The sequence below is a fragment of the Lithohypha guttulata genome, assembly GCF_036872675.1.
Source record: "Lithohypha guttulata strain CCFEE 5908 chromosome Unknown scaffold_6, whole genome shotgun sequence".
In the NCBI taxonomy this organism is placed as follows: domain Eukaryota; kingdom Fungi; phylum Ascomycota; class Eurotiomycetes; order Chaetothyriales; family Trichomeriaceae; genus Lithohypha; species Lithohypha guttulata.
Window position 1 is genome coordinate 723955 of NW_027042755.1, and position 23805 is coordinate 747759.

The 23805-nt window shown below is 49.1% G+C and overlaps 9 protein-coding genes across 9 annotated transcripts; 4 read left to right on the forward strand and 5 right to left on the reverse strand.

Moving 5' to 3' along the window:
* Positions 1–517: 517 nt before the first annotated feature.
* Positions 518–2824, reverse strand: SEC6 (SNARE-binding exocyst subunit S6; the record flags this gene model as incomplete). The annotated part of the gene is made up of 1 exon (XM_064902016.1): positions 518–2824. The coding sequence occupies one exon, from the start codon at positions 2822–2824 to the stop codon at positions 518–520; it is 2307 nt and encodes a 768-aa protein (XP_064751695.1).
* Positions 2825–3314: 490 nt separating this feature from the next.
* LTR64_007699 (uncharacterized protein) lies at positions 3315–6275 on the reverse strand (the record flags this gene model as incomplete). The annotated part of the gene is made up of 1 exon (XM_064902017.1): positions 3315–6275. One exon carries the CDS (start codon positions 6273–6275, stop codon positions 3315–3317), a length of 2961 nt encoding a protein of 986 aa, XP_064751696.1.
* Positions 6276–6984: 709 nt separating this feature from the next.
* Positions 6985–8383, reverse strand: HEM13 (Coproporphyrinogen-III oxidase; the record flags this gene model as incomplete). Its single annotated transcript, XM_064902018.1, has 2 exons — positions 6985–7165; positions 7218–8383. The coding sequence occupies 2 exons, from the start codon at positions 8381–8383 to the stop codon at positions 6985–6987; spliced, it is 1347 nt and encodes a 448-aa protein (XP_064751697.1).
* An 879-nt stretch (positions 8384–9262) lies between these two features.
* ATG8 (ubiquitin-like protein atg8) lies at positions 9263–9727 on the forward strand (the record flags this gene model as incomplete). Its single annotated transcript, XM_064902019.1, has 3 exons — positions 9263–9352; positions 9398–9630; positions 9688–9727. 3 exons carry the CDS (start codon positions 9263–9265, stop codon positions 9725–9727), a joined length of 363 nt encoding a protein of 120 aa, XP_064751698.1.
* A 2025-nt stretch (positions 9728–11752) lies between these two features.
* Positions 11753–15528, reverse strand: SNT2 (putative PHD type zinc finger protein with BAH domain-containing protein; the record flags this gene model as incomplete). The annotated part of the gene is made up of 3 exons (XM_064902020.1): positions 11753–11780; positions 11828–11888; positions 12105–15528. The coding sequence occupies 3 exons, from the start codon at positions 15526–15528 to the stop codon at positions 11753–11755; spliced, it is 3513 nt and encodes a 1170-aa protein (XP_064751699.1).
* Positions 15529–17442: 1914 nt separating this feature from the next.
* Positions 17443–20406, forward strand: LTR64_007703 (uncharacterized protein; the record flags this gene model as incomplete). Its single annotated transcript, XM_064902021.1, has 1 exon — positions 17443–20406. The coding sequence occupies one exon, from the start codon at positions 17443–17445 to the stop codon at positions 20404–20406; it is 2964 nt and encodes a 987-aa protein (XP_064751700.1).
* Positions 20407–20659: 253 nt separating this feature from the next.
* LTR64_007704 (uncharacterized protein) lies at positions 20660–22102 on the reverse strand (the record flags this gene model as incomplete). Its single annotated transcript, XM_064902022.1, has 1 exon — positions 20660–22102. The coding sequence occupies one exon, from the start codon at positions 22100–22102 to the stop codon at positions 20660–20662; it is 1443 nt and encodes a 480-aa protein (XP_064751701.1).
* A 426-nt stretch (positions 22103–22528) lies between these two features.
* On the forward strand, positions 22529–22975 carry LTR64_007705 (uncharacterized protein; the record flags this gene model as incomplete). Its single annotated transcript, XM_064902023.1, has 2 exons — positions 22529–22551; positions 22678–22975. The coding sequence occupies 2 exons, from the start codon at positions 22529–22531 to the stop codon at positions 22973–22975; spliced, it is 321 nt and encodes a 106-aa protein (XP_064751702.1).
* Positions 22976–23102: 127 nt separating this feature from the next.
* LTR64_007706 (uncharacterized protein) lies at positions 23103–23704 on the forward strand (the record flags this gene model as incomplete). Its single annotated transcript, XM_064902024.1, has 2 exons — positions 23103–23116; positions 23164–23704. 2 exons carry the CDS (start codon positions 23103–23105, stop codon positions 23702–23704), a joined length of 555 nt encoding a protein of 184 aa, XP_064751703.1.
* Positions 23705–23805: the final 101 nt, after the last annotated feature.

Sequence of the window (23805 nt, forward strand, 5' to 3'; positions counted from 1 at the left end):
GACGACCACCGGATGCTTGGTAGAACGCAGAAGGGTTGTACTTGTATGGAATAGCTGTCAGATATATTCGTAATAAAGCATTGACTGAAGATTCACATATCCTCAACCATTGTAGCATTGGCTAATTAACGTTTGAAAGTCTTTAAGCGAGGCTCCACGTCAAAGTCCCGCGAGTCGGACCTTGTTATTATGCTTCGAAGCCTGAAGCTTCAGCCACTGGTTCTCTCGTGAGACTGGACATCTGATGCTTGTGGAATATCTAAGCTGGCTTTTCCGCATAGCGAAACTCGTATGCGAACTGACCCCGTGATCATCGCAGCCAGCCTCGCTTTGACGACAGTGGTGACCACCTAGCCGAACCATGAACCTGGAAGTACCTAAAAATATGCTGCGCTCATGCCATATCAGATGAGGCTTACCATCTCGTTACGAGTTATTTCCTCAGATGTCGCTCGTTGGAAATGTAGGTAAGCGATACTACCGTGTCAACGTATCGTCCTGGCAATAATGCTTTGCATCACTTGACTGTAACTTTACCCATGACTGTTTCCTGACCACGTTCGCCATAAGTGGCTGCCGCTGTTCGTTTGACGGCATTGATCATATTTCGATCCCACTCATCTCGGGTTTTGAGGACTGTTTCGACCCAACCGAGCTGTAGGTCCCAGAAATCTCGCTTGAATGCCTCGTACACACCTGGTACGGCAGTCTTGTCACTCTCGAGCAGTTGCACAGTATAGTTGACAGCTTTCCAATTCGGCTTGATCACCTCATTGAAGACTTCAGGATTCTGTTTCTGGAAAAAGTCAAAGGCCGCCAGGACATCGTCTCGAAAACGAGCTGAGAAAGGATCCTGTCTCCTGAATTTGATGCCTTTGTTACGAGTAATCGAAGTCAAATATGTGATGAGTAAGTTGTCGGCGATTTCAGTTATGAGTATATCTCTGAGCGACGGATGCAACACTCCATGATAATCACTGATATAATCATCAAAGGTGCTGACCATCTGTTCCATGGCTCTTTCTTGATACCACTTATTGGGTACGAAAAGATCACTGGTAATGGTCCTAAAATCAACCATGAAGATCAGCTTCACGAAAGCTGCCATTGCGTGAGTTGCTAGATCGACGTAAGCATCTCGTAATGCCTCGACTTCTGTAGCAGCATTTGTGGATAGGAATCTTGACGACGGTGGAGTTTCTAGCTGTGAGAAATGATCTCTGAATCGTGTCAGATATCCAGCTTGTGCCGTAATATCATTGACCATATCCGGCGAGTCATCCACACATGCAATCTGGTCGTTTGCAATAGCGAGTAGATGTTCTTGTAAAGGTTGCATGGTCTCCATGAGTTCCGGAGTTGGGTTCTTGTACTTATCGACCTCTTCTGTAATGAGTTTCTCCCACTGTTGCTGTCTCAGCTTCAAGGCGGAACACATAGATGACATGACACCTTCAACTACATCCTCACGTCTGGAACTACCAGCCAAGTCTGTTTGCTCATGCAGCATACGCCACATATCACCAAGCGTCTTTGTTCTGAAGTGTCCTCCAATATCTTGTTCGATGGCATCAGACGTTCTTGCTATGAAGTTCTTCCGATCATTCACTTGCATCCGATCAATCCATTGTCCAAGCTTGCTTGTGATTAGGTTCCTGTATTCTCGAACCAGGTCACCTTCGCGATTGTCGAGAACGTGAGGCGTGATCTCGTCCTGTGTAATACCAAGTTTGGCCATCCTCTCGTAGTAGGGATCGATATAGTGAACCACACCGAGCATCTGAGGAGGCGTGATATCCTGAGAGTCGGCATATGATAGCAGAAATTCTCGCATCGTCTTGTGGTAGATATTGACATACATCTTCAGGATCTTCCACTTCTTAGGGAACAGTTTTTGCATACCCAACTTGACAGTATTTAAATCATTGAAGAAGAACTTGGTAAGCTTTACGAGTCTCTCAGGATCAGCTGCAAAATCTTCTTGAATGTCTTTGAACTTCTCTTGCAGTACCAGCTCGACCGCCTTCAGAAATTTCTCCTTGTAACCACGAATACTTTTTGGACCAATTATGAAGGAAGTGAACTTGCTGACAAGATCTTGGTGGTCTTTCTGCGCGTCGAGGAGGGCTCGTACTCGTTCGTCATTCTTTTCCTCGGCATTGAGGATGATAGCAAGACGGACAACCAAGCCATCATTTCCTTGCTGAACCAGAGTAAGAACATTCATGCAAATTGCTCCTATGTGAGCATCAAACAGATCAATAGCTCGCTCAAGCGGTGCGAACCAATCCTCAAGGGTATGCCTCAAGCTTTCGTCTTTGGCTCTTGTGATCTGATCTAAAGCTTCGTCGCGGAAGTCTCGCAGTTTTGTAATCTTCATGTGTGCCTCGAGCAGATTTGGCTGTACCTCTTCTTCACGCTCATCAGCCTCCAGCAGCCCCATAACCTCATTGCAATCTCTTTCGAAGCTGTCCAAGCCTGCTTGCATAGCCCTGGTAGCCTCAAAATTTCTATGCACCCGGGCTAGGTAATCGATTTGAGGGAAGTCCTTCCGTATAGCTTGTGCCTGCTCGCAGAGATCATGTATGCTCTTCATCTCTTCTTTGATCTGTTCCACCAATTTCTGACCTTCTGCCAATGTTGACATGCCATTCTGTGTTGTCTCGAGGTGTTGACTTAGACCTTCTCTCAGTCGAGCATCCACGTCTGCCTTTCTTCTTACGAGGTCTGCTTTGAGGTTGGCAAGCTTCTCAAGGTCGTCTGGTGTGCGTAGTAAGTCAGGTATGCGCGGAACGGCAATGCCGCCGTCAGCAGCGACAGCCATGGTATGAGGCGGGAGAGCTGAGGCAGTGAAGATTACTTGATATCACAGTGCATAGGCAGCATCACCTCTCCGGAGGCTGAGAGGTGCAGGACCTATGCTTCGTGATATGTGTGTTCAGGTTGGGTCAACGACTTCACGGGTCCGATACCATTTCTTGGGCTATACCGCTGGAGGTCGACGCGTCGTCGTTGCCGATCGTTGTTTGCTCAATTTGTCAACGCGTCCGTTTTCATGAGGAAGGCACGCGAGATCTGGCTTCCAATTGCGCCTTCTTCAAAATACTACAGGAAATCGTTGAGCGAGCGCAACTTGGACCAACGCAATTGGGATGTTACAGACATATTCCATGAGAACAAACTATCTTATCGATGAGTAGACTTCAAACCAGAATAAAAACACACTATTGACACATACCACTCTCACAACCAGTTCTAACACCAGATCCTGCCCTGAAAGTGCCGACAAACGACCAGCTGCGATACGAGACTGCTCAGAAATCAATCAGATGACTCCTACGACTCTGCTCATCGAGAAAGACCTTCAACTCTGCGTCACCTCCTCTTACCTCGTCAGCATACCAATATATTGTGTTTCCCTTCTTATCCCGAATATGCAGCTCAGTTGCCACATGGTCAGGACTGGCCTTTCTGGGATGGTCGACAACTACCTCACCATTTTCAGTATCCTCGGTCCTCAATTCGGTTTCTTCCTCAAGAATTATTTTCAAGCAAGTTACACGAGTCTTTAGTTTGTGATCTTTGAACCTCTGACCTGTGTTATCACGCATATCCACCGCATACATTAGTGGTGTTACCCCAAAGACATCCTGCTGTCCTGGTCGACCGACGAAACTGTATCCACTCTTCTCAAGCTGCTCCTTCTGACGAGCGTGGTTCATCAGAGTTTCAACCATCTTCAGGTCGCACCTGAAACAAGCCTCATGCAGCAAGCTATTTCCATGCCACGAAAGTCTAGCGAATTCGTCCTCCCTGAGCTCCATGCCGTGATCAAGGAGTATTTCCACAATGTCGGAATATCCTCTGGAACATGCTGAAAGGAGTGGATGCAAGCTGTCTTTGCCTGGATTGTATATACGAGCACCTTTGATCAACGCAGGCCTCCACGAAGAACCATAATGGAGTAACATCCGAACAACGTTGCTATGACCCCTTTCGATAGCCAACGATAATGGTATGAACGGATCAGTCTCGCCATACCCAGCTTTGTATGCTACCGCGTCCACATCTGCTCCCTGCTGAAGGAGAATATCTATCTCTGTCAAGGTCTCGAATTTTAGGGAGCAGAAAAAGTGCAAAGGTGAGAACCCAGCACCTGTACCCGAAAGACCCTTAGATTTGCTCTTCTCTATACTCTTCTTCAGCTCCGATTTTCGATGAACGAAGATTGCCGAATCTGGATCGTACTTTCGCATGAACTGAATGCCTTTGTCCACAGCTTTGGACGTCTTTCCATCTTTACATAGCGCAGCCACCTCATTGAATATCTGCTCCATTTCAGTTCGCGAAAGACCAGCATATATAGTTGGAATCCTCGTGAGGCTACTCCTTGTCCTCTCAGGTCCTTCGGGTCGACCCATATACTGATCGACAATATCACTGGTTGTCATCCAACGTTGCATCTGTGGTACTGGGCCATCGGAATTTGAGCTCTCCTTCCTCAAAGTCTTTTCAATAGGCCTTGCATTTGGACTCATTCGAAGCGAAGGAATATCGCGTGGCGATGTCGAGAGTTGACTCAGCTCCTCTGCTGTGGATAAAGGTGAGCTGCCTAATGAGTTGCGATTCAGTGGGACTGGTGTGGATGAGGAATTACTCTTCTCAGCTCGTTTGAACGGTGATGAGAAGAACCGTGTACGAGTTGGAAGTGTCTCGGTTGTTTGCGTCGGTTCCGCTAGGGCCAGGGATGAGCCATGAGAAGAGGTGGAGCTTAGAGTCACTGGATGGGACTCTTGCACAGGTTGAGCAGGTTGCAAGAAGCGTTCATGAGCTTTGGCTAGTGCGCCTCGACCCTTGGCTTTATACATCTCAATGACAAGCTTTACTGACTCAATCGTCTTAGGGTGTCCTGGACCTAAAAGTTCGCTGCGACCTTTCCAGGCCTGTACAGCATGAACTTCAGCATTCACAAGATCTGGCTTTTTAAGGTATACCTCTCCTAGGACATGGTTCGCAGCAAGTATTTGACCCCTGTCAGCACTGCGTTGTCCTTGCGAATAAGTTGAGGCTGCACTTGACTCAGGTACGTCCGGGCGCGACGCTGCCTGTTGTGCTAATGGCTGCAGCAGACTGATAGCTTCATCGAACTTTTGTTGCCGCGCAAGACATTCACCCAGCATCAACGCTATATCAGCTGTCGAACAAGCTAGACGAGATCCGAAGTTATTTCGCTGAGCCATGGACATTGCTTCTCGATAGTTATCCTCTGCATTTGCATAATCGCCTTGATCGACCTCAGCATGACCGTTGAACAGCAAAGTCTGCAGGAGCTGAAAGTCCAGGTCGTCACTATCGTCAATGTCATCCGCAATTCCATGACCATGTTCAGCCACGGATAGCGATTCGGATGCTAATGGCGTCGCTGTCGCAGTGTCTCCAGGAAGGTCATCTACGTACATACTAATGCTGTTGAACTTCTGTGCGGTCAATGGTGCAAAAGCAGAACCTCGACGGCCTTCGTCTATGACGGGATTATCATCGTTCGGTCTCACGCTTGCTGCTGACCTGGTACTGGCTGCGACTGATGCACTGTCTAGGAACTTCTTCGCTGTACCGATATAGGTCTCCATGTTGTCAAACCATACTCTGTCAGTTGGCGAATCTCCTGCAAGAGTTGAACCACCTAAACTACCTTTCTTCTGTGGGATTCTCAATCCTGTTGAGATACGCTCAATTCGCATAATGCCGATGCGCAAAGAATTCAATTGGTCATTGAGTTGCATCTGGTGAGCTGTCGTCATTTCCTGTTGTCGAAGTTGCATGGTCAAGGTCATCATCTGCATAGGCAATTGCAGACTTTGATTGAACATGACAATCTGCTCTCGCAGCCTGACGAGTTCGCCAGAATGCAAATTCTCCCTCAACTGCTTGAGGAAAGGACGTAAGAAATTACCAGAAGCTTGTATCTTCCTCAAGACATTGGTGATCGCATTCATGGTTCTCTCACAGTCTTGCAATGTCTTCGACATCTGCAGCCAAAGGTGTCCGCCAACATCTCGGTTCGTGATCTTTGCTGCCTCAAGCATAGAAGGTTCCCTCAAGCTGCGACTGAGACTCTCATAGGTCATTCGCAGTGTATTGACTTCGTGCACGAATGCATCTATCCTTTCGTCCACAGTACGGACCGACTCGACCCATTTGACAATCGTTACCGTGACCTGCCCGCATAGTGCGACAATCTGCAGTGAGCTCGCGAGAGCTCCAACAGCCTCCATTCTGAGCACTGTCGATCTGTTTCAATGATCAGGCTGAACGAGGTACTAGCTAGCACAATCTATGCTCGTGCAGTGCAGTGCATTGTAACAATGCGTACTGCGACAAACACAAAGACAGGACGTACCAGTTAGAAGCTCGCAACAGCAGCTGAGTGTAAACGAAAGGATTCACATCAACTATAGCCAGGCAGAACCGGCGAAGCATGTCGAGCACTACTGACCTGCATATTGGCGGGGGATGCAATGCACTGCCGAGCTCTAGGATGAAGCTGGTAAAGTGTCTCTGAGTGAGTACTTGAGCATGGTAATCGACCGAGCACAAGGCAGACACGTCCCCGCTTGTCTTTGTGAGAGACCAACGATATGTGAGCGTTTAGGCGATAGCGTGGTCAGTGGATCTTGCCATGCTCGGTTAGGTGTTTCGCAAGGCGAGTTTGGCCCGAGAACCTTGACTGTTGGATGCGGCCTGGACTTCGGGCCTACACGTGGTTTATATCATCGTGACATGCATGTGTATGAACATTGAAACGCCATGAGTCGCAATGAGTCAGCCTTGTGACAAAAAACGGGACTAAGAAGCCGACAATGCTAGGCTAGGTGATGTTCGGACATCTGAATAAAATTGGAGACGGAGACGGGCAAGAATATATTTACAAAGATTGTCACAGGACCAAGGGTCAGGAATTGACGAAGCACATTACGAAAGTGCTTATACCCATTCCCGTGGTGTCTTAAGAACCTTCATGATTTCCTGCTCCTTGCGCTCGGTTGGGTCAAGGTCTTCCTCATCGATGGGTGGCTCGACGCCCGTGCCTGAGATAGGGTGCAGGTACTCCCATCTCGCCGTCAGTGGTAAGCTCATCAGAATGCTTTCTATCCTCGCTCCGGGCCTGCTTGCAATTAATACGATATCTGGGACAAGAAAGATCAGAGACGACTTACGTGCGCAAACCAAAGCTTGTCCCTCGATCATGAACTAGGTTAAACTCAACATAGCGACCACGTCGAATCTGCTGCCAAAGTTTCTGCTCCGGCGTAAACGGCATGTCCATTCGTCTTTTGACAATGGGCAGATAGGACGGTAAGAAAGATTCAAGCCCGCTTACGCAGAACTGGAAAAGCTCTTCCTGAGGATTCTTTGCAGACGGAGCACTGCTGGCGTCGAGATCATCGAAGAATATACCACCAATACCTCTTGCTTCGTCTCGATGTGGTATCCTGAAGTAAACATCGCACCATTTCTTGAACTTTGGGTAAAAGTCCTTGTCGTGCTTGTCGCAAGCCGCCTTGAGGGTTTTGTGGAAATGTTGTCCATCCTCTTCGAAGAGGTAGCTTGGTGTGAGGTCAGTGCCTCCTCCGAACCACCAATTATGCTTGGCCGTGCCGGTCGCATTGACTGGATCGCGAGGATCGGAGGTCTCGAAATAGCGATAGTTCAGGTGGACTGTGGGAGCCATGGGGTTGTGAGGGTGTAGAACCAGAGATATGCCAGCAGCAAAGAAATTGAGCTTGTCTACGTCCGAGCCGACAAAAGACTTGTGATCGGCCCTCATCTTTTCAATGGCAGGTCGATTTAATGTACCGTAGACTACACTTGTGTTGACTCCAGCTTTTTCGAAAACATTCCCTTCCTGTAAGACACACGAGATACCACCTCCACCCTCTTTCCTGTTCCAAGCATCCCTCTTGAACTTCTTCCCGTCTATTTGTTCCAAAGCAAAGACAATTCGGTTCTGGTGTTCTTGAATCAAAGCCTCCATGCGCAAACGCATAGGAGAGTTTCTGCTGATCTTTGTTCTCCGTCTGGTCACCTCATCCACCTCAGCTAGCGTAGCAGCTGTTTGTACAGGAATCTCAGCCTCGACAGGATTGCGAATGAAACGGTCGTAGAGTAGAGCACCGGTAACTGCTAGTCCGATGATGACCTGTGCTCGTTCGTACTTCCGTTTCATCGGCTCTCGTGGTATTTCCGGCTGGGCAGCGCGAATAGGTGTTGAGGAAAGACATCGTTGCTGCGGTTGTTGGTAGGAGATCTTGGAACCGCATCTGCATCTCTTGAGCGATCGAATGGCTGGCGCAATATTTGCTGCACTCTGCCTGAGCGGCATGGCCAATGAGTGAGGACGGTAGATCGTAGCTGGGAGAGGCAGGACGCAAGGAGTATACTGAAATAGAAGCAGATTTAGTCGATCATGTTCAAAAAGCACACCACCTATTCTTGCAGGTACACATCTCGTGAGCTTCCGACCTCGAAAATCGTGGTTCACTGTGTCAAAAGCTCAACGCCCATTGGCTATGAGCTGAGAGTCGTAGCTGACTCCGAACCATGTTTGCATTGTTTGTCATTCTCTTTATACGACCACTCCCAGAAAGCACGAGCTCCTGCTTGGTCGAAGGAACTTACTCCTAAGATGCAGTCTCGTACATGTGACAAGAATGACGTGCTTAAGCCATGACAATCAAAGCACTTGCCGTTGTAGAGCACAAACGATGAGTGTGAAGTAGACAAAGGGTAGGCACGGTTCACGTGCCCAATGATGCTTATCGGTCGGCGCTTGCAGCTGCCCTAAATTCCGTTCTCGTCGCTCCTGCATCAATAATGGACTTGCAGCAATTCAAACAGTAGCCCTTACAACGCAGCGTATCACAAAACATAAACTAACAGTGGCTGTTTTGACCAGGAAATCTAGATATATCCTAAGCCGTGACGCGGCATGTGAAGCCTTGCCTGTGACTCTTAAAATTAACGATTGGTCACCTGTCGCTTGCCTGCCTTGGGACCAGCATCGCCGCACCGTCTGCGGGGTCCATTGAGTGGTTCACTTCTGACCAGTGTTGCCTTGAAACACCGCTCTTAGTGTCGACCTCACCTTCTTGCCTTCTTACTCATACATCACTTATTCCACCCTCATCGTCTACCACATAGAACGCCGATCGAGTTAGCAGTTACACCCTCAATAATCTAAACCTTCCCAATCACCGTCATCATGCGATCCAAGTTCAAGGACGAGCACAAACTAGAGAAGCGCAAGGCAGAGGCCGACCGCATTCGACAGAAATACGCTGACCGCATTCCGGTATGTCGTCGCCACTGTCCTACAATCATTGCTAACATATTTCAGGTCATTTGCGAGAAAGTCGAGAAATCTGACATCGCTACCATCGACAAGAAGAAGTATCTCGTGCCCGCAGATCTGACCGTCGGTCAATTCGTCTATGTCATCCGCAAGCGAATCAAGCTCAGCCCAGAAAAGGCCATCTTCATCTTCGTCGATGAGGTACTGCCTCCTACTGCTGCTTTAATGAGCAGTATCTACGACGAGCACAAGGATGAGGATGGATTCCTGTACATCACGTACGTATTTCCCAGTTTCCGCTTCCATCTATAACTCAGCACTAACCGTGTCTACAGATATTCCGGCGAGAATACCTTCGGCTGGGAAGAGCTGTAAACGATCGATCCTGAGCTATCCGAAACCTTGAATGAACGAATAATGGCCGAGCGTATGAAATGGTGTGACGGGAGTGGCGGAGATTCAGGCGTTCATCTTTTGGAGTATCGCTAAGCAAAGAAAGAGAGAAACCATACAATGCCCACCATCGCAAGAGCTTGAATACTTGGTTATGATTAGCTGAGAAGAAGAAGGGACAAGAGTCCTGCTTCTGAATACATTTTGAAATTGCTTCGGCTGTTCAAAGCTTGCTTTTCTCGTGTATATGTATGTTTCTGTATTTCAACGAGACCAAGAGCTTAAACCATACTGGCAATTTTGGCTGTGCAGCTGCACTATACCGAAAGAGCGCCATAGCCCAGTGCTTACTTCGCCAGCAAATGAACTACTGCAACGACAACGGTCCTAAGAATTGGACAGTTCTGCATCAGCGTGGAAACAACGAGCTTCGGACGGGTATGGTCAGGTAGTCGAAGAACTTCATCTTATCCTTATACAACTCTAAAGCTAATGCTTCCTATCTCTCTCTGTGCTAATAATGGTCGTACAATCAGATTAACTAATTATGAAGCGCTGCCCTTTCACTGACTAAGGGTCGTTCAATGCCTCACTGATACTAATTAGATCGTGCCGAATACCAAATACAATTGTCGACGACGCTGAAATCGTCCTCACGGTTCCCTCTTCTGCCGTTTCGGTCTGTGCTTCGCGATCGATTTCGGCGGCACCGTCTCATCTGCTGGCTCCTAGCTCAGCAAATTCCTTAAGCTGGGACTGGCACTAGCACCTGGCCCAGCGTTCGTTGCTCGTCCATCCTGTCCTTCTGTCTCTCGCGTTGGTTCTTCCCGGACTTGGTGTGCTGCTCTTGGTGGCTCAACGATACCTCCGGAAAGCCTGTGTCCACTTGCCCCAGGTACGGCCTTGCTATCTGATCTAGGCTGTTCCGTCATTGGTGCTCTTGGTGTAGTTTGAAGCGAGCTAGGTGGTTGCTGATATGCTCGAAGCCCGCCATATTGAACCCCGGGCGAATCACCAGGTCGAGTCTGGTAAGCAGTTGGTCCATTGGCAGGAACAAGATGTGGTGATACAGGCTGCCCGGGTGGTAAACTAGTTGGAGGCGGTCCTGCATGCGCATGGATGTATGAACCTGGTGGTGGCGGTGAATGCTGAGGCAGACCAATGGATCGTGCACGGGACGGGAAAACACTTCCAGCGTAGTGAAGAGGAGGAGGGGGAAAGGGGTACCCATAATCAGTCGATCGGTTGTATAATGAGTGGCCGTACATGGCGCTAGAAGGAGGTCCAGGAGCACCATTTCTAGGGGTTCCATTAGGCCAAGGACCAGCAGCAGGAAAGGTGTGTGGTGGTCCATGTAAGATAGGGTGTGAATGTGGAGGCTTTTCGGTAGGATGTGGCAGAGTCTGAGAAGGGTGTATGGCCGGTTGAGTTGATAGATCGTTCGCAGCAGGTGGCGGAGGCGCTTCCCGTCTTCGAAGCAGAGACGGAGATGGTGGAGGCGTCCTTTTGCTGACATGACACTTATGGCACTGTAGTAGACACTCTTCAGGCACTGTCATAGTCTCCACGTCCATTGGCTCTGGCTTTACTTGATGATTCACGTGCTGAGGCATTGTCGTGCTAGGTGCCGGCTGATACTGGTGTGGTGACGACAGACGTGCTGCATTGGTGCCGCCTACTGATGAGCCTTCTGATGATCGGCGTTGCCGCTCTCGTATCGCTTCTCTTTCACCTGCTGCTGGCAAAGTGCTCAAATTCACTTTCCACCATTTTGGACTGAATTCTGTGAGACAGCTACAGCACCTCTTCTCCGACTTGATCACTGCATCCTGTTTTGCGACACTTGGCCTTTGCTCATGTCCCTCGCCATTGGTTTGCGGCGATGCTGGTGATGGCGAGCCGACAGTTCTCCCTGTGATTGAATCGACCTGTACGTGGTGATGTGCATGACCGTTGATGTGCGATACTCGTCGAGAGATTTGATTATTGACATTGATCGTCGGCAGGTTAGATTGGAATTGAGCTGCTCGCCTCACTGTACCTGTGACCGAATTGTCAACCTGTTTGTACGTACGGACATACTCTTGAAGTGCTGTCAAGCCTGAAGGTGTTTGCTCAAGCATATTGTGCACAATGGTAGGTACTGCATGATGTGGACACCAAATCCCTGGTGCTGCAAGACCAATCTCCTGATCCAATTTCATTACCGGTACTGAATCTCTTCGACTCATTTTGACTGGAGATATATCGAAACCAAAGGTCAGGCCTTTCTGATGAGCGCAGCCAACGTGGAAGTTGTTGTTGCAGGCTGGAAACTGACATGTGACTACTGGAAAGCCAACTTCGTTGCAATACTTACACGCTGTCTCGAAGCGTTCTCGAGCAATAAAGCCAATCCCTTCAGCTGCATCAAGATTTTCTGCATCACCAAATCGAATTTCCTTGCACCAGACAGCACAATTGACGTGTATCCAGTTGTTCCAAGCAGTACGCTTGAGTGGCTCACGAGGATCGACAGGTCTACCGGCTGCGAGCTGATCTTCACGCCAACGTCGGCCAGCCTCGTTAACCATCTCACGTTCTGCTCGCTCTTTCTCTCTTTCACGGTCGGTCTTCTTCTTGTGTGAGATCTTCGGCGGTTCCATGAGTTCTTGTGGTGTTCGACGTACAGGACAAAGTACGCACTCGTAATTTGTCGATACTTGCGTGTTATGATCATTCTTGCACATATCACAATACCAAGGGCCTGATCCTACAGGAGCGTTGACTCCATAGCATGGAGCATGCACGTGTAATCTGCAGTCTCTGCACTTGAGCATCTTATGCTCAGGATGGCTCATGATATGACATACAGCACAAGGATGTTCTTTGACTCGAGGCATTTCCGGCTTGAGTGGTTCAAGCTCGGCAGGCTTCTCTGGCACAACTCTTTTCTTCTCAACGACAAGTTCGGGCGCCACGGGTACAGTCTCTGGCCTTTTCTTCTTGTTTGCTGGCTCGTCAGATTCGATCATGGAAACCGGTACTTCAATACCAGATGATATCGCGATTTGGGCAGTATTTTTGTTGATAAGATCTCCAGCAAAGTTTTGTGCTTCGATCACGATCCGCATCGTCTCCTCGTCAACTTTCCGTTTCGAGGCGCGACCACCTGAGATGACAATTTTCTTGCCTAATTCCTCGATTGACTCATATTGAGCCGCGTATCGACGCCAGAGATAAGCGCATTTACCACACAGAGCCTGAATCAGCCAACTGCTCTTGTCCTTGGTATTCTTGGAAGATGGATCTCGAGGTACCAGTGTGCCTGGCGCAGTAGCAGGAGCGCGACGCCACGTCCGGGAGGATGTTGAACTGCAATGTTTACATTTGAATCCTCGTCTGACCTTGGCAGCCTTCTCCTCGTCGAAAGCAGAGTCATCGCCATCATCGGCAACGTCTTCCAGTAGTCTAGCCCCACTGGCGTCCTTCTCGACTCGTTTGGAGTCCTTCTTGGATTTTCGGCCTTCAAAGTTACCCCAGATCTCCTTGCCTCTATCAGTCTTCTTCCACATGTAGTAGAAGCGTACAATGCGACTGTCCTTGATTGTCGAGCTTACGTGACGTGCCACCGCGTGAAGTTCGCTACCGAATTTGCTAACGCCTTCTTCGAACCGCTTGATTTCGTCTTTGGTAAGTTCTGGTAATTTCAAGTCCGTACGAGCAGTAACTTTTCGCATAGCTTCCATGGCCTTTTCGACATCATAATTGTTTTCTTGAAGCTTTTCCAAGCCCTTTGTCCTTATGTCGACATTTCCTGGCTTAAGGTTGAACCTGGGCGCTATCTCATTGTCACATCGCTGAAGGTACACATCCACAATTTCGTTGTAATCGTCTGGTCGTTCGGTAGAGTCAAGTCCTCTCTCAGTGAATTTACTAGGATCGGGCATCTTGAAGGTCAATTGTGCAGTGTATTCTTTCTTGCCCTTCAACTCTATCGGCTCATCTTGACCTCTGGCAACGTATCCAGGAGGCTCATCGAATACCCACTTAGGCCTCTTCTCACGTTTGTCGTTCTCCGATAGAGTCACAGCCTTTGAGTCTTTCTTGGTTCCACCTATTGGCTTGTACTTCTTCTTGCCCTCGGCCGCTTTGATGTACTCGATCGGTCTTCCATGCCATACTGTGATATTTGCCTGATGTCTCGGACCAAGTCTAGAGCTAGCTCGAGGATATATCCGATCATCATAATCAAGAGCATCTTCTGGTCTTGCATGAATACCAAGATATCGCCATGGCCATAGATTAGCCTGAGCAAGTTGTGCTGCTGTTGGTTGAGAATGTTCTTCAGGCCCAACACTGTTCTCTCGTGTCGTTAGGTCTGGAGGCTGACTTTCTTCCTCCTCGTCGAAACTCTCAGCTTCAGCTAAACGTGACAACTCTGTTTCACTAATAGGGGTATTTCTAGCTTCCATCTTCAGTTCCTGTGCCCTGCTACATGGTCCGCATGCCCAAGCAAAACCGCGAGCTGGTTTCTTCAACAGTGGCGGACGTACACATGACATGTGATAGGTGTTCTTGCAGACAGCGCAATCCACTGACTCGTGGTTGGCAGCAAAGTCACCACAACGCTTGCATACTTTGCTGGCGCTAGTCAAATCACGGCCACGACCGACCTCAACAAGCACAAACTTCCATCGTTCATCAAGGACTTTCTTCACACGACGTGGGACGTTGACCACTCTCGAGGTCGGAATAACTTCGTAGTATCGGTGCATGTAGCGATCATACAATTTATCGAACCAGAAGGAGTTTGGTTGCTTTCGATAGTCGTCTAGGTCGGGAATGTCTGCCAAATGTCGGATACTGCACTTGCCACGCATAGACGACAACGGGCAGGTATCTGAGTGCATTGAGGCAAAGACGACTCTTGTATCCTGAACACGACGTTGAATATCCTTAGGACGATAGAACCAGTTGACACGAACAGCTTCGACTGGGCTGTTGGAGGTGTTGTCCACGTGTAAGAATTCCATGATTCTGCCCAAGTAGTATGGATCTCCAGGCGGCTCACAGATGAAGTACATATGATCGTTGACTCCAATCGCCGTACCATCATCAGCCACAAGCTGCTGCCTATTGTTTAACCTTGCCTTGCTATTGCTAAAGCTCAACACATTCGTTTCGAGAAACTGCGGTCGGTGCGTGGCGAAGGACTTTGGGGTGGACACTGGAGGAGGAGGCGTCGATTGTGCAGCCGGCACAGTAATATTGCTGCCAGGCTGTTTCCGTTTCTTCGAAGTTGGGACAGGAGGTTGCACCGAGGTATGCGTGCCGTTAGCCAGTGCTGTCGAGGAAGATGCGGGTGCCATGGCAGCACCATTTGCGACAGCGAAACCATTGCGCGCAGGGACGACCTCCTGCGCAGGAGGAGGACCAGATGCAGCGTTCAATTTCTTAGATCCCTTCGAGTATCTGCCAGCAGCCTCTATCTCGGCATCGATTTCTTTATCGTCGGCATAGTTTGGGCGTGCACGACCGGATTTACGCGATCTGGTACCGTATGTGGCAGACAGACTCCCGATATTATCATGACCATTGATAATGTAGTGGTCAGCAGTGAGAGCCGAAGCATCAATAGGCTGCGGTTCGTGGGCAGATTGTGATGTAGCGGCTTCAGGTGCGGGAGTCAGATCACTGCTAGCTGCAGTTGGACTTGGCGCGTTTGAGGACGAAGCGCGATCGAAATCACCCAGATGGGTGGCCGACTCCGAAGCCGCACCAGCGACTGAAGTCGAAGACATGAAGCCTCAACTCACTCGATAATTTCGAATTTACGTGATGATTCTTCATTGCATGTCTAACATGAGACTTGCACACTCCCAATGATCATGGTCCCGAGGCTGGAAGTAGTCGTTGGCGCCGAATATTAGGGAAACCCGAGTCGATAGTATCTAAGAAGTGTTCAGATGTGAGGATGACCAAACTTGAGCGGCTGAGGAACGAAAAGGAAGTAATAGTAGAAGAGATGTGGTCGTGAATATCGTGAAGGGCAAGCAGGAAGAATGGAGGAAGCGAAGAATGTGGCAGTCGGACAAGATAGATGAACTAGACTGAGAAGTGGATCCCTGTTTGGTGACTGAAGGAGGGAACCACAGTTGTAGAGGCTTCTTCTCACGTGCCAGGTAGTTATAGAGATGTTGACGCGAGCTTGGCGGCACAGCAAACTAGGACATGCTGAATACTGTGCAAACAGAATCAGTTCGCGATGTTGCAAGAAGAGGAATCTGGATGGCCAGGATCGAGAAGACGAGAAAGACAATTGCGCAAAGTTGCGAGAGGACGGAACAGATCAGAGGGAAGAAGCTAAAAAGCTAAATACGTAGCGAGACCAAGCGCAAGGCCAGGAAAGCATCTGAGAGCAGAAGAGAGAGACTCGCCGTGACGGCGGTTTCCACTTCTAACGAGTTTCCATGTATGCATAGCCTGTCAGGTGCGGATGAGCTAACTCAAATGGTCCAAAGGTCAGAAGGAACGAGTTGCGCTTCAGGCTCCTGTTCTGTCAGACAAAACACGGATTATTGTTGTTGCAGGAATCGCACCACAGTTAGGGTACGACGTGTCATTCCATTATGCCCAGAAAGTGACGAGCATGAGCAGTATCGACAATAGGACGAAGTTTCAGCGGCAATGGAAGCCAAGAGAGATCAGCCGAAAGCCGTGTTCCGTTCTGTGTCTGGCTGTTCTACAAGATGGAATCAGTGAGCACCAGCGTATCGTTCTGAAGCCCATACTCTATCGAACAGAGTGAGAAAAGAAGACAGGCGGCAACAGAATGCTTGCCCCGACTTTCTTTGTTCCTAATCTTCCAGCACCGTGGTTCGCTGCGGGAGGAGATGCGGTTGCGAAGTGGATCTGAGCTTGGAAGCAAGACCTGCTTGGCGCCACGAAATCCCTGCAGCTTCTTCTTCTCACTTCCCACCTCAAATTCAACCTCACAACCGATGAACTTCCCGGCGCGATCAAGCATACAACACCAAACATAAGGCTACCATCATGTCAATTGCTCAATCGAAGTGCTTGCATTGTGGTCGTATTTGGTCTTCGATTGCCTGTTCATTGAGTCTTGAGACCTCGGAGAACAGTGCCGACAAGATTATTGACACATTCTTTCTTCTCTGCTCATCTGAACTCGTTTCCAACATTCCACGCTCTGACCAGCTTCTAGCTGACTGATGTGATTCATGCACACAATTCGCATGCCATATCGAAACTTCGATGTTCCACCCAAGTGCGCTTGTATCGCGACGAGTCTCCAAACAAAAGGCAATCGATCACTACCCACTTTCTTGTCCAGTTGACTTTATGCTGATGACAAGCTCACTATAAAGCTGTGGCTCGAGGTCACGAGCGAAAGCAGGGTAATCTTTGACGTTGTGCTTGTGGCTTGTTTTAGACTTTGCGCTTTCCCATGTAGGAAGTAGCGTCCGGTTGTTCCTGCTTCGAGTTGTCGCGTAGAGCGTTGCCACAACTTTGTGCAACTCATCACGATGAACCTTCGACTTGAGTGCTGCCTTCAATTTGAGCGACAGAAGCCTTGCCATTCGGTTGGTAAGAACTTCCAGCAACCATGATAAATCTTGGTCACTTTTGCTGTTCTGGTACTCTTGTCGCTGGGACAAACTTGTACACTTGACGCGCCTGATCTGCGAGAATTGATGGCAACACTCGGTCAACCACGAAACTTTAGATCTGCTGAACCTATTAGTCTGCATAACAATCTCGTCACTTCGGTGGACCTCACCAAACAACAGAGGTTCAAAACCAGCTCCTTGGCTGGAGGCAAACGTTCCTTCGAAGCTGTCAATAATGGTGCTGCTCATGTCCTCAATGCTCATCCTCAAGGACAGTTTAGAGCAAGCAAAATCATCAAATGTTCTCCTGACGACGTGGAAAATGTTCAGATCTATAGACCAGGTTCAACACCGAGTGTGACGCAACATCCTTTGTTATCGTTAGCACATGCGAATTACAACCTACCGTCACAATTGGTGAGAAACTTTGAGATCCTTGGTGTTCGAGCAATTTATCCATGGCAATCATCATGCTTGATGCGAAGTGGCGTTTTGACTCAATCAAAAAACCTTGTATATACGGCTCCTACAGGCGGCGGTAAATCGCTGGTGGCAGACATTGTGCTACTAAAGAAAGTCATATGTAACCCTCCAAAGAAAGGTCTCCTGATTCTTCCTTATGTCGCTCTAGTCCAAGAGAAAACAAAATGGCTGCGAAAGTTGGCAGAGGGACTTCACAAAGAGGAGCCTGACGTCCCCGGTCCCAAGCTCAGGACCAGATTGCGAGATGTGGTTGTCGCGTCGTTCTATGGCGGTAGCAGGAGCAAAGTCACCTGGTCTGACTGCGACATAGCTGTATGCACCATCGAGAAGGCCAATATGCTCATAAACACTGCTATCGAGGAAGGTATCATTGGCGATCTAGGTATCGCAGTCTGTGACGAGCTACATATGCTTGATGATGAACACCGTGGTTACATACTTGAGCTAATGCTAACCAAGCTGTTGACTTTACAATTAGATATTCAGCTCATTGGCATGAGTGCAACTCTAGCTAACCCAGAAGTTCTTGCTGGCTGGCTTGAGGCCAAATTCTTCGTCGCAAAATATAGACCAATACCAATACACGAGCACGTTGTCTACGATAATGCCATCTATCCGAATGGAATTTTGGGTGAGCCTTTGAGGACAGCAAGTCAGCTCGATACCTCCACACAAAGACTCCGACAACCAACACGCCGGATTGAGGCCTCACTTCACCAGGAGATGTCTAACCCAGTCACGAACGCAGTGGTCGCCCTGGCAGTAGAGATCGCGGAACAAGGATATGGCGCGCTAGTATTCTGTGGTAGCAGGTCATCCACTCAATCAATAGCGGTGTTGATAGCGAGATGCCTGCACCACGTGTTCGTCCCTTCTAGCATTAGCGAGTCAAGACTCGACGCGCTAACTTCGTTACAAACACTTCCAGGTGGCTTCGAAACTGCTCTGTCTGAAACAGTACCGTACGGTGTAGGTTTTCATCATGCAGGTCTGACGGCTGAGGAAAGAGACATCCTTGCGGAAGCCTACGATAATGGTACATTGAAGGTCATTGTGGCAACGTGCAGCCTCGCAGCTGGAATCAATCTGCCAGCCAGAAGGGTCATCCTCAATAGTGCCAGGATGGGTCGAGATATGGTTGGGCCTGCTATGCTACGACAAATGCGAGGTCGAGCAGGAAGAAAGGGCAAGGATGAAGTCGGAGAGACTTATCTTTGTTGTCAGAAGCTTGAGCTCGAACCTGTTGCCGAATTGTTAGAGGCTGAGCTCCCAGCAGTCGTAAGTTGCCTAACGCCAGAGAAGAGAGGTGTGACGCGGGCCATTCTAGAAGTTCTCGCAACCAGAATGATCTCGACATACGAAGGTCTCCAAGAGTATGTCCGACATTCACTTCTATGGCACACTGTTCCAAACCATAAGATGGTTCTGGACATGCTCGATGCAGCCATACTTTCTTTGCTAAAGGACAAGCTTATCGAGGTTTCTGATCTCGACACGTATCTACCTACACCGCTAGGCAGTGCTATTGTTGCCTCTGGCTTGACACCTGAAGCTGGTCTTTTCGTCCACGCTGATCTACGTCAAGCTCTAACCTCCTTCGTGATGGACAGCGAGATACACCTCTTCTACCTGTTCACGCCCATACCTCAACCTACTACAGGCATGGCCATGACACAAGACGTCAGTTGGCCAACATTTCGAAATCTTCTCGAGCAGCTTGATGACTCCTCCATTCGTGCCCTGCGTCTCATCGGCATAAACCCAGCTCTTGTCAATCGTCTTGCTAACGACGGTCTCGACAACCTACCAGAACGTAACGAGGAAGAACTCCGTACCGCAAGAGTTTACCGGCGTGTATATTCAACCTTTGCACTACGAGACATATGCAATGAGGTCCCCATAAACACAGTCTCATTAACATACAATCTCCCCCGAGGCACCATCCAAAACCTCGCACAATCATGTCATGGCTTCGCAGCTGGCATGATCAAATTCTGCCAACGCATGGCCCAACCCATTCTCCGAACACCACCACAACCCAACGACACCATCATCAGTCCAGATGCACAATTCATCGCACAAGCAGGCACACCCTTCCACGGCGCCGGCAGATCCGAACTAAGCACAAGCGAAGCAAGCGGGTTCTCCATGCTCGCCGCCGTCCTCGAACACATGCAATCACGCCTCTACGCCGGCGCAAGAGCCGACCTCCTCGAAATGGCACAGGTGACCTTCGTCAAGGGTCGCATGGCACGACTCCTGTATGAAGCAGGCTTCAAGAGCGTCAGGGCACTTAGTGAGGCTGACGCGAAGAAGGATATTCTGCCGATCATGATGCAGATCTCTGGCTGGAAGTTGAGGCAGATTGAGCGGGAGTCGAATAATATGCAGAGTGAAGAGGGCGACCCTGCTGCCGAGGGGAATGTGAACAGTAAAGAGCAGATATATGAGATGCGAAGAAAGAAACTGGAGGAGAAGATGTTGAGGAAAGCGGAGATCATGGTGCGAAGCGCTGGGTTCATCTATGAGAGGGAGGTTTTGGGGAGTGTGGATCTTGAGGGGTGAATTCTTGGTTCGGGTTTTTGGTACTGGGATTGGTCAGGTCACGTTGTGTATATGGAAAGGATAATTGCATTGGTGTCGCTGGTATTAGATTCTTGAGAAATATTCTGGTTGGTTAGATTGTATGTATCGAAGATACACCACCGTAGAAGAGTTTCAAGTCCCATGTTGCTTTTCTAATGCCTGTCCATAAGCAACCAGCGCCATTTGATGCCATGTCTTGCTGAACTCTTCACATATGCAAAGTCCTCTTAATCTATTCAGCCTCGTCTTCCTCATCGTCAATGACCCTCCTCTTCTTCCTGGCCTGTCGAGGACTTTGCCTAAGTAACTCATCATCCGGCTCACCCTCGGCATCATCATCGTCAATCTCATCCATGGTCCGCCGTTTCGGTGTACCAGCTCTCTCTTTCCTGGGCCTTTCACGAATCTGCTTGTCAGCCCTGTCCAGTTCATCGTCTTCTTCCTCTTCATCGTCGAGCAGGGAATCACCGTCTCCGTACTGTTCTGGTTCTTCATCGCTGTCGGCGACAAAGTCGTCGGCCCTGTCATATTCATCTTCTCGAGTGCGGCCACGAGGCATGGTTTCGTCTTCGTCGTCGCTGTAGATCTCACCGTGGCGGTTGACTTTGCGGCCTTTTTGCTTCTTTTTGCCTCTGGAGACGGGCATGCCCATGTCGTCTTCGAGGCCGGCTACGGATAGACCGCCGCCTGCACGACTACCGCCAAGTCCACGACCAAGCACGTTATTGCGTTTCATGGTCAGACGTTCTTCTGCGTTCTCTCTTTTTCGCTGAGCTCGGATTCGCTCTTTTTCGAATTGTTCTGCGGCTTTTCGGGCGAGTTCGGGGTCCTCCTTAAGCTCTTTCATTCTTGATAGGGGATCTTCGACCTGTGAAGCACGAAGCATGTTTCGCAGTCTGAGCTCGGATTCGTCTGCTGTACCGCCTGAAGGAGCAATCTTCATGGTCGCGTCGAGGCGGTGGACAAGTTGTAGGTCGATTACAGGTGTGCTATGGGCTGCTGCTAGGTAGGTAAGGGAGTCTTTTGAGGGATCGTAGTGTACACCAGGAGGTAACTGCTTGTTGAAGTCTTGTCGCATTGGAAGAGCGTTCACTGAGTACTGCTCAGTGGGTTTCGTAGCGAGCTGTAAAGTGAGTGAGCCATCTGACCAGCGAACAAACCGAGCTGAAGACTGTAGTTGTGACTGGTCTGCTGGGTCGTACCGCCAGAATATCGAAGACATTGCGGTTGAGAACGCAGAGGTTTGACGTTCCTTGTCACCGTCGTGTGGTCCTTCTGGCAATTTGTAGGTCTCAGGATCGAAGCATTTCTGCTCAATACCCAAGAAAGCAGGCATGTTCAACAGGTAGAACTCATCTCCTTCTGGGTAATTGATTCGAGGTACATCGCAGGCTAATATTCTGAGAGGTCTGCCCTTGTCCTTTTCATCCTCGTCTTCTTCGACTGTCGTTGCGACACGATCGTCTCGGTTCAGGTCGTCGCCAGAGTCTAATTCTTCATCGTCAAGGGCCCTTTCTGGTCTCTGTTTTTGGACCACATCTTCGTCATCATCGTCCCCGAACAGATCCGCGTCGTCATCTTCCTGAGATCCAGCGTCCTGCACTAGATCTGGTGTGTCCTCTGCCAGCAAGGAGTCCGCCTGCATGTCTGGACGAGGCTCCTCGATATCGGACATGTTTCTAATCGTGTATTGTGACGAAGAGAGATTACCACGTCCAAGTCATAGATCCACTATTGCTGAAGATGGATCTAGCTAGACACAGGCTGGAGGGGAGTGGTCAGAATGCGAATTGCAGTAATCACTTGTCCTTGGATCGCGCTGCGCGTAGGACAATCCTGCAGAATGTTGTGCAACTCCGCCAAACTTGACCGATGTTTAGGCGCAGGGGATTTGGAAAATGGATAGTCTCGATCGCGGGCCGCACCTGCATGATTTGGGCCCGAGCGACCTAAATGGGGGGTTCTGGTTTCCTTATAAGGAGGTTTCAATATGGCTATCACATGTGGCTGCTACTTGCAAACAAATTGAGGTGAAGTCAGTGAAGGTGAAGTTCAGGTGAAAGAGTGACAGCAACATCAGTGTCTGATCACATCCGCTACCATGACTTCGTTCTTTTCTACTGTGTAAGTTCCTGTCTACTCCTCGATATTGGTCTTCCTCCAGACCGACACTGCCATGACCAAGTGGACAGTCCCAGTACCTTCTCTTCTAAGACCTTTACAGCCTGCTAATACTTCTGATGGCTACAGGCGTCAAGGCTTCGGCCGTGGTAACACAAAAAGCCAGCAGAATCTACGTGAGAAAGCAGGCTACTCACCCACTTCGAATAATGCACCTCCCATGCCCGCTCTAGTCAACTCTCCCTCAATCTCGTCAACGCATAGTGCTGCGTCAGATGATGTCTACCAAGAGCAACCTAAGAAGTTTCTGAACCCGGTCTATGCAAAATGTTCAGTAAAGGGCAACTTCTTGACACTGGCTGCTCAGCCAAAGAATGTCGAATTGGGTGAATGGCTGGCACATCAGGGTAGAGAACACAATCTTTGAGAAATAGATGGTACTGACAGGGACAGTTGTGGAAATGAATAGACTGTTGACTGGCTTGATACAAGTAATTCAAGAAGTTGACACAAATACTGGTATTGCACTATGCAATGAGCATACCTGCCCAACTATGTCGGCGGGAAGGTACGTACCTACCACAAGTGAACTCTGTCTGTGCTGACCTAGAACAGACTGACTTACACCTGGCTTGAGAATGGCAGGCCTGCGAAGATTCCAGCACCGTCGTACATCGTCCGAGTTCAGAGATGGATAGTTGGCAAGATTCATGACCCAAACGTCTTCCCTACCGAGCCTCCTCCTTCGATAGCTGCCACAGCCTTTATATCCGGCGATACAAATAGCAATTCTCCTGTTCCAGGAACACCAATAGCAGCTGGTCCAACCAATTTGAGTCAGTCACAACTGTCGGGTAGGGACGACTGGGTTGGCAAAGCATCTGGTTTTCACCAAAACTTTCACAACGACACAAGGGGTATCATTAAGCAGATGTTCAGATGCTACGCTCACCTTTACCACAACCACTACGAGAACCCATACTGGCATCTGGGTAGACACCTGGAGCTGAACAGCTGTTTTGTTCACTTCATGACCGTCGCCATGTATTACGATCTTCTGCCCAAGAAGGATATGGAGCCACTGCAAGGTCTCGTCGACATCTTTATTAGTCAGGGTGTTATTCCGAAAGAAGCGGTTCAGCAGCATCAGAGTTGATCACAATGCTTTTGAGGAGTCTAGCAGCCATGGTCTGGTTCGAGGCAATTCCCAGATGGAGAGAGTATTACAGTAATGGCGCTACGTTGAACATGGTATGA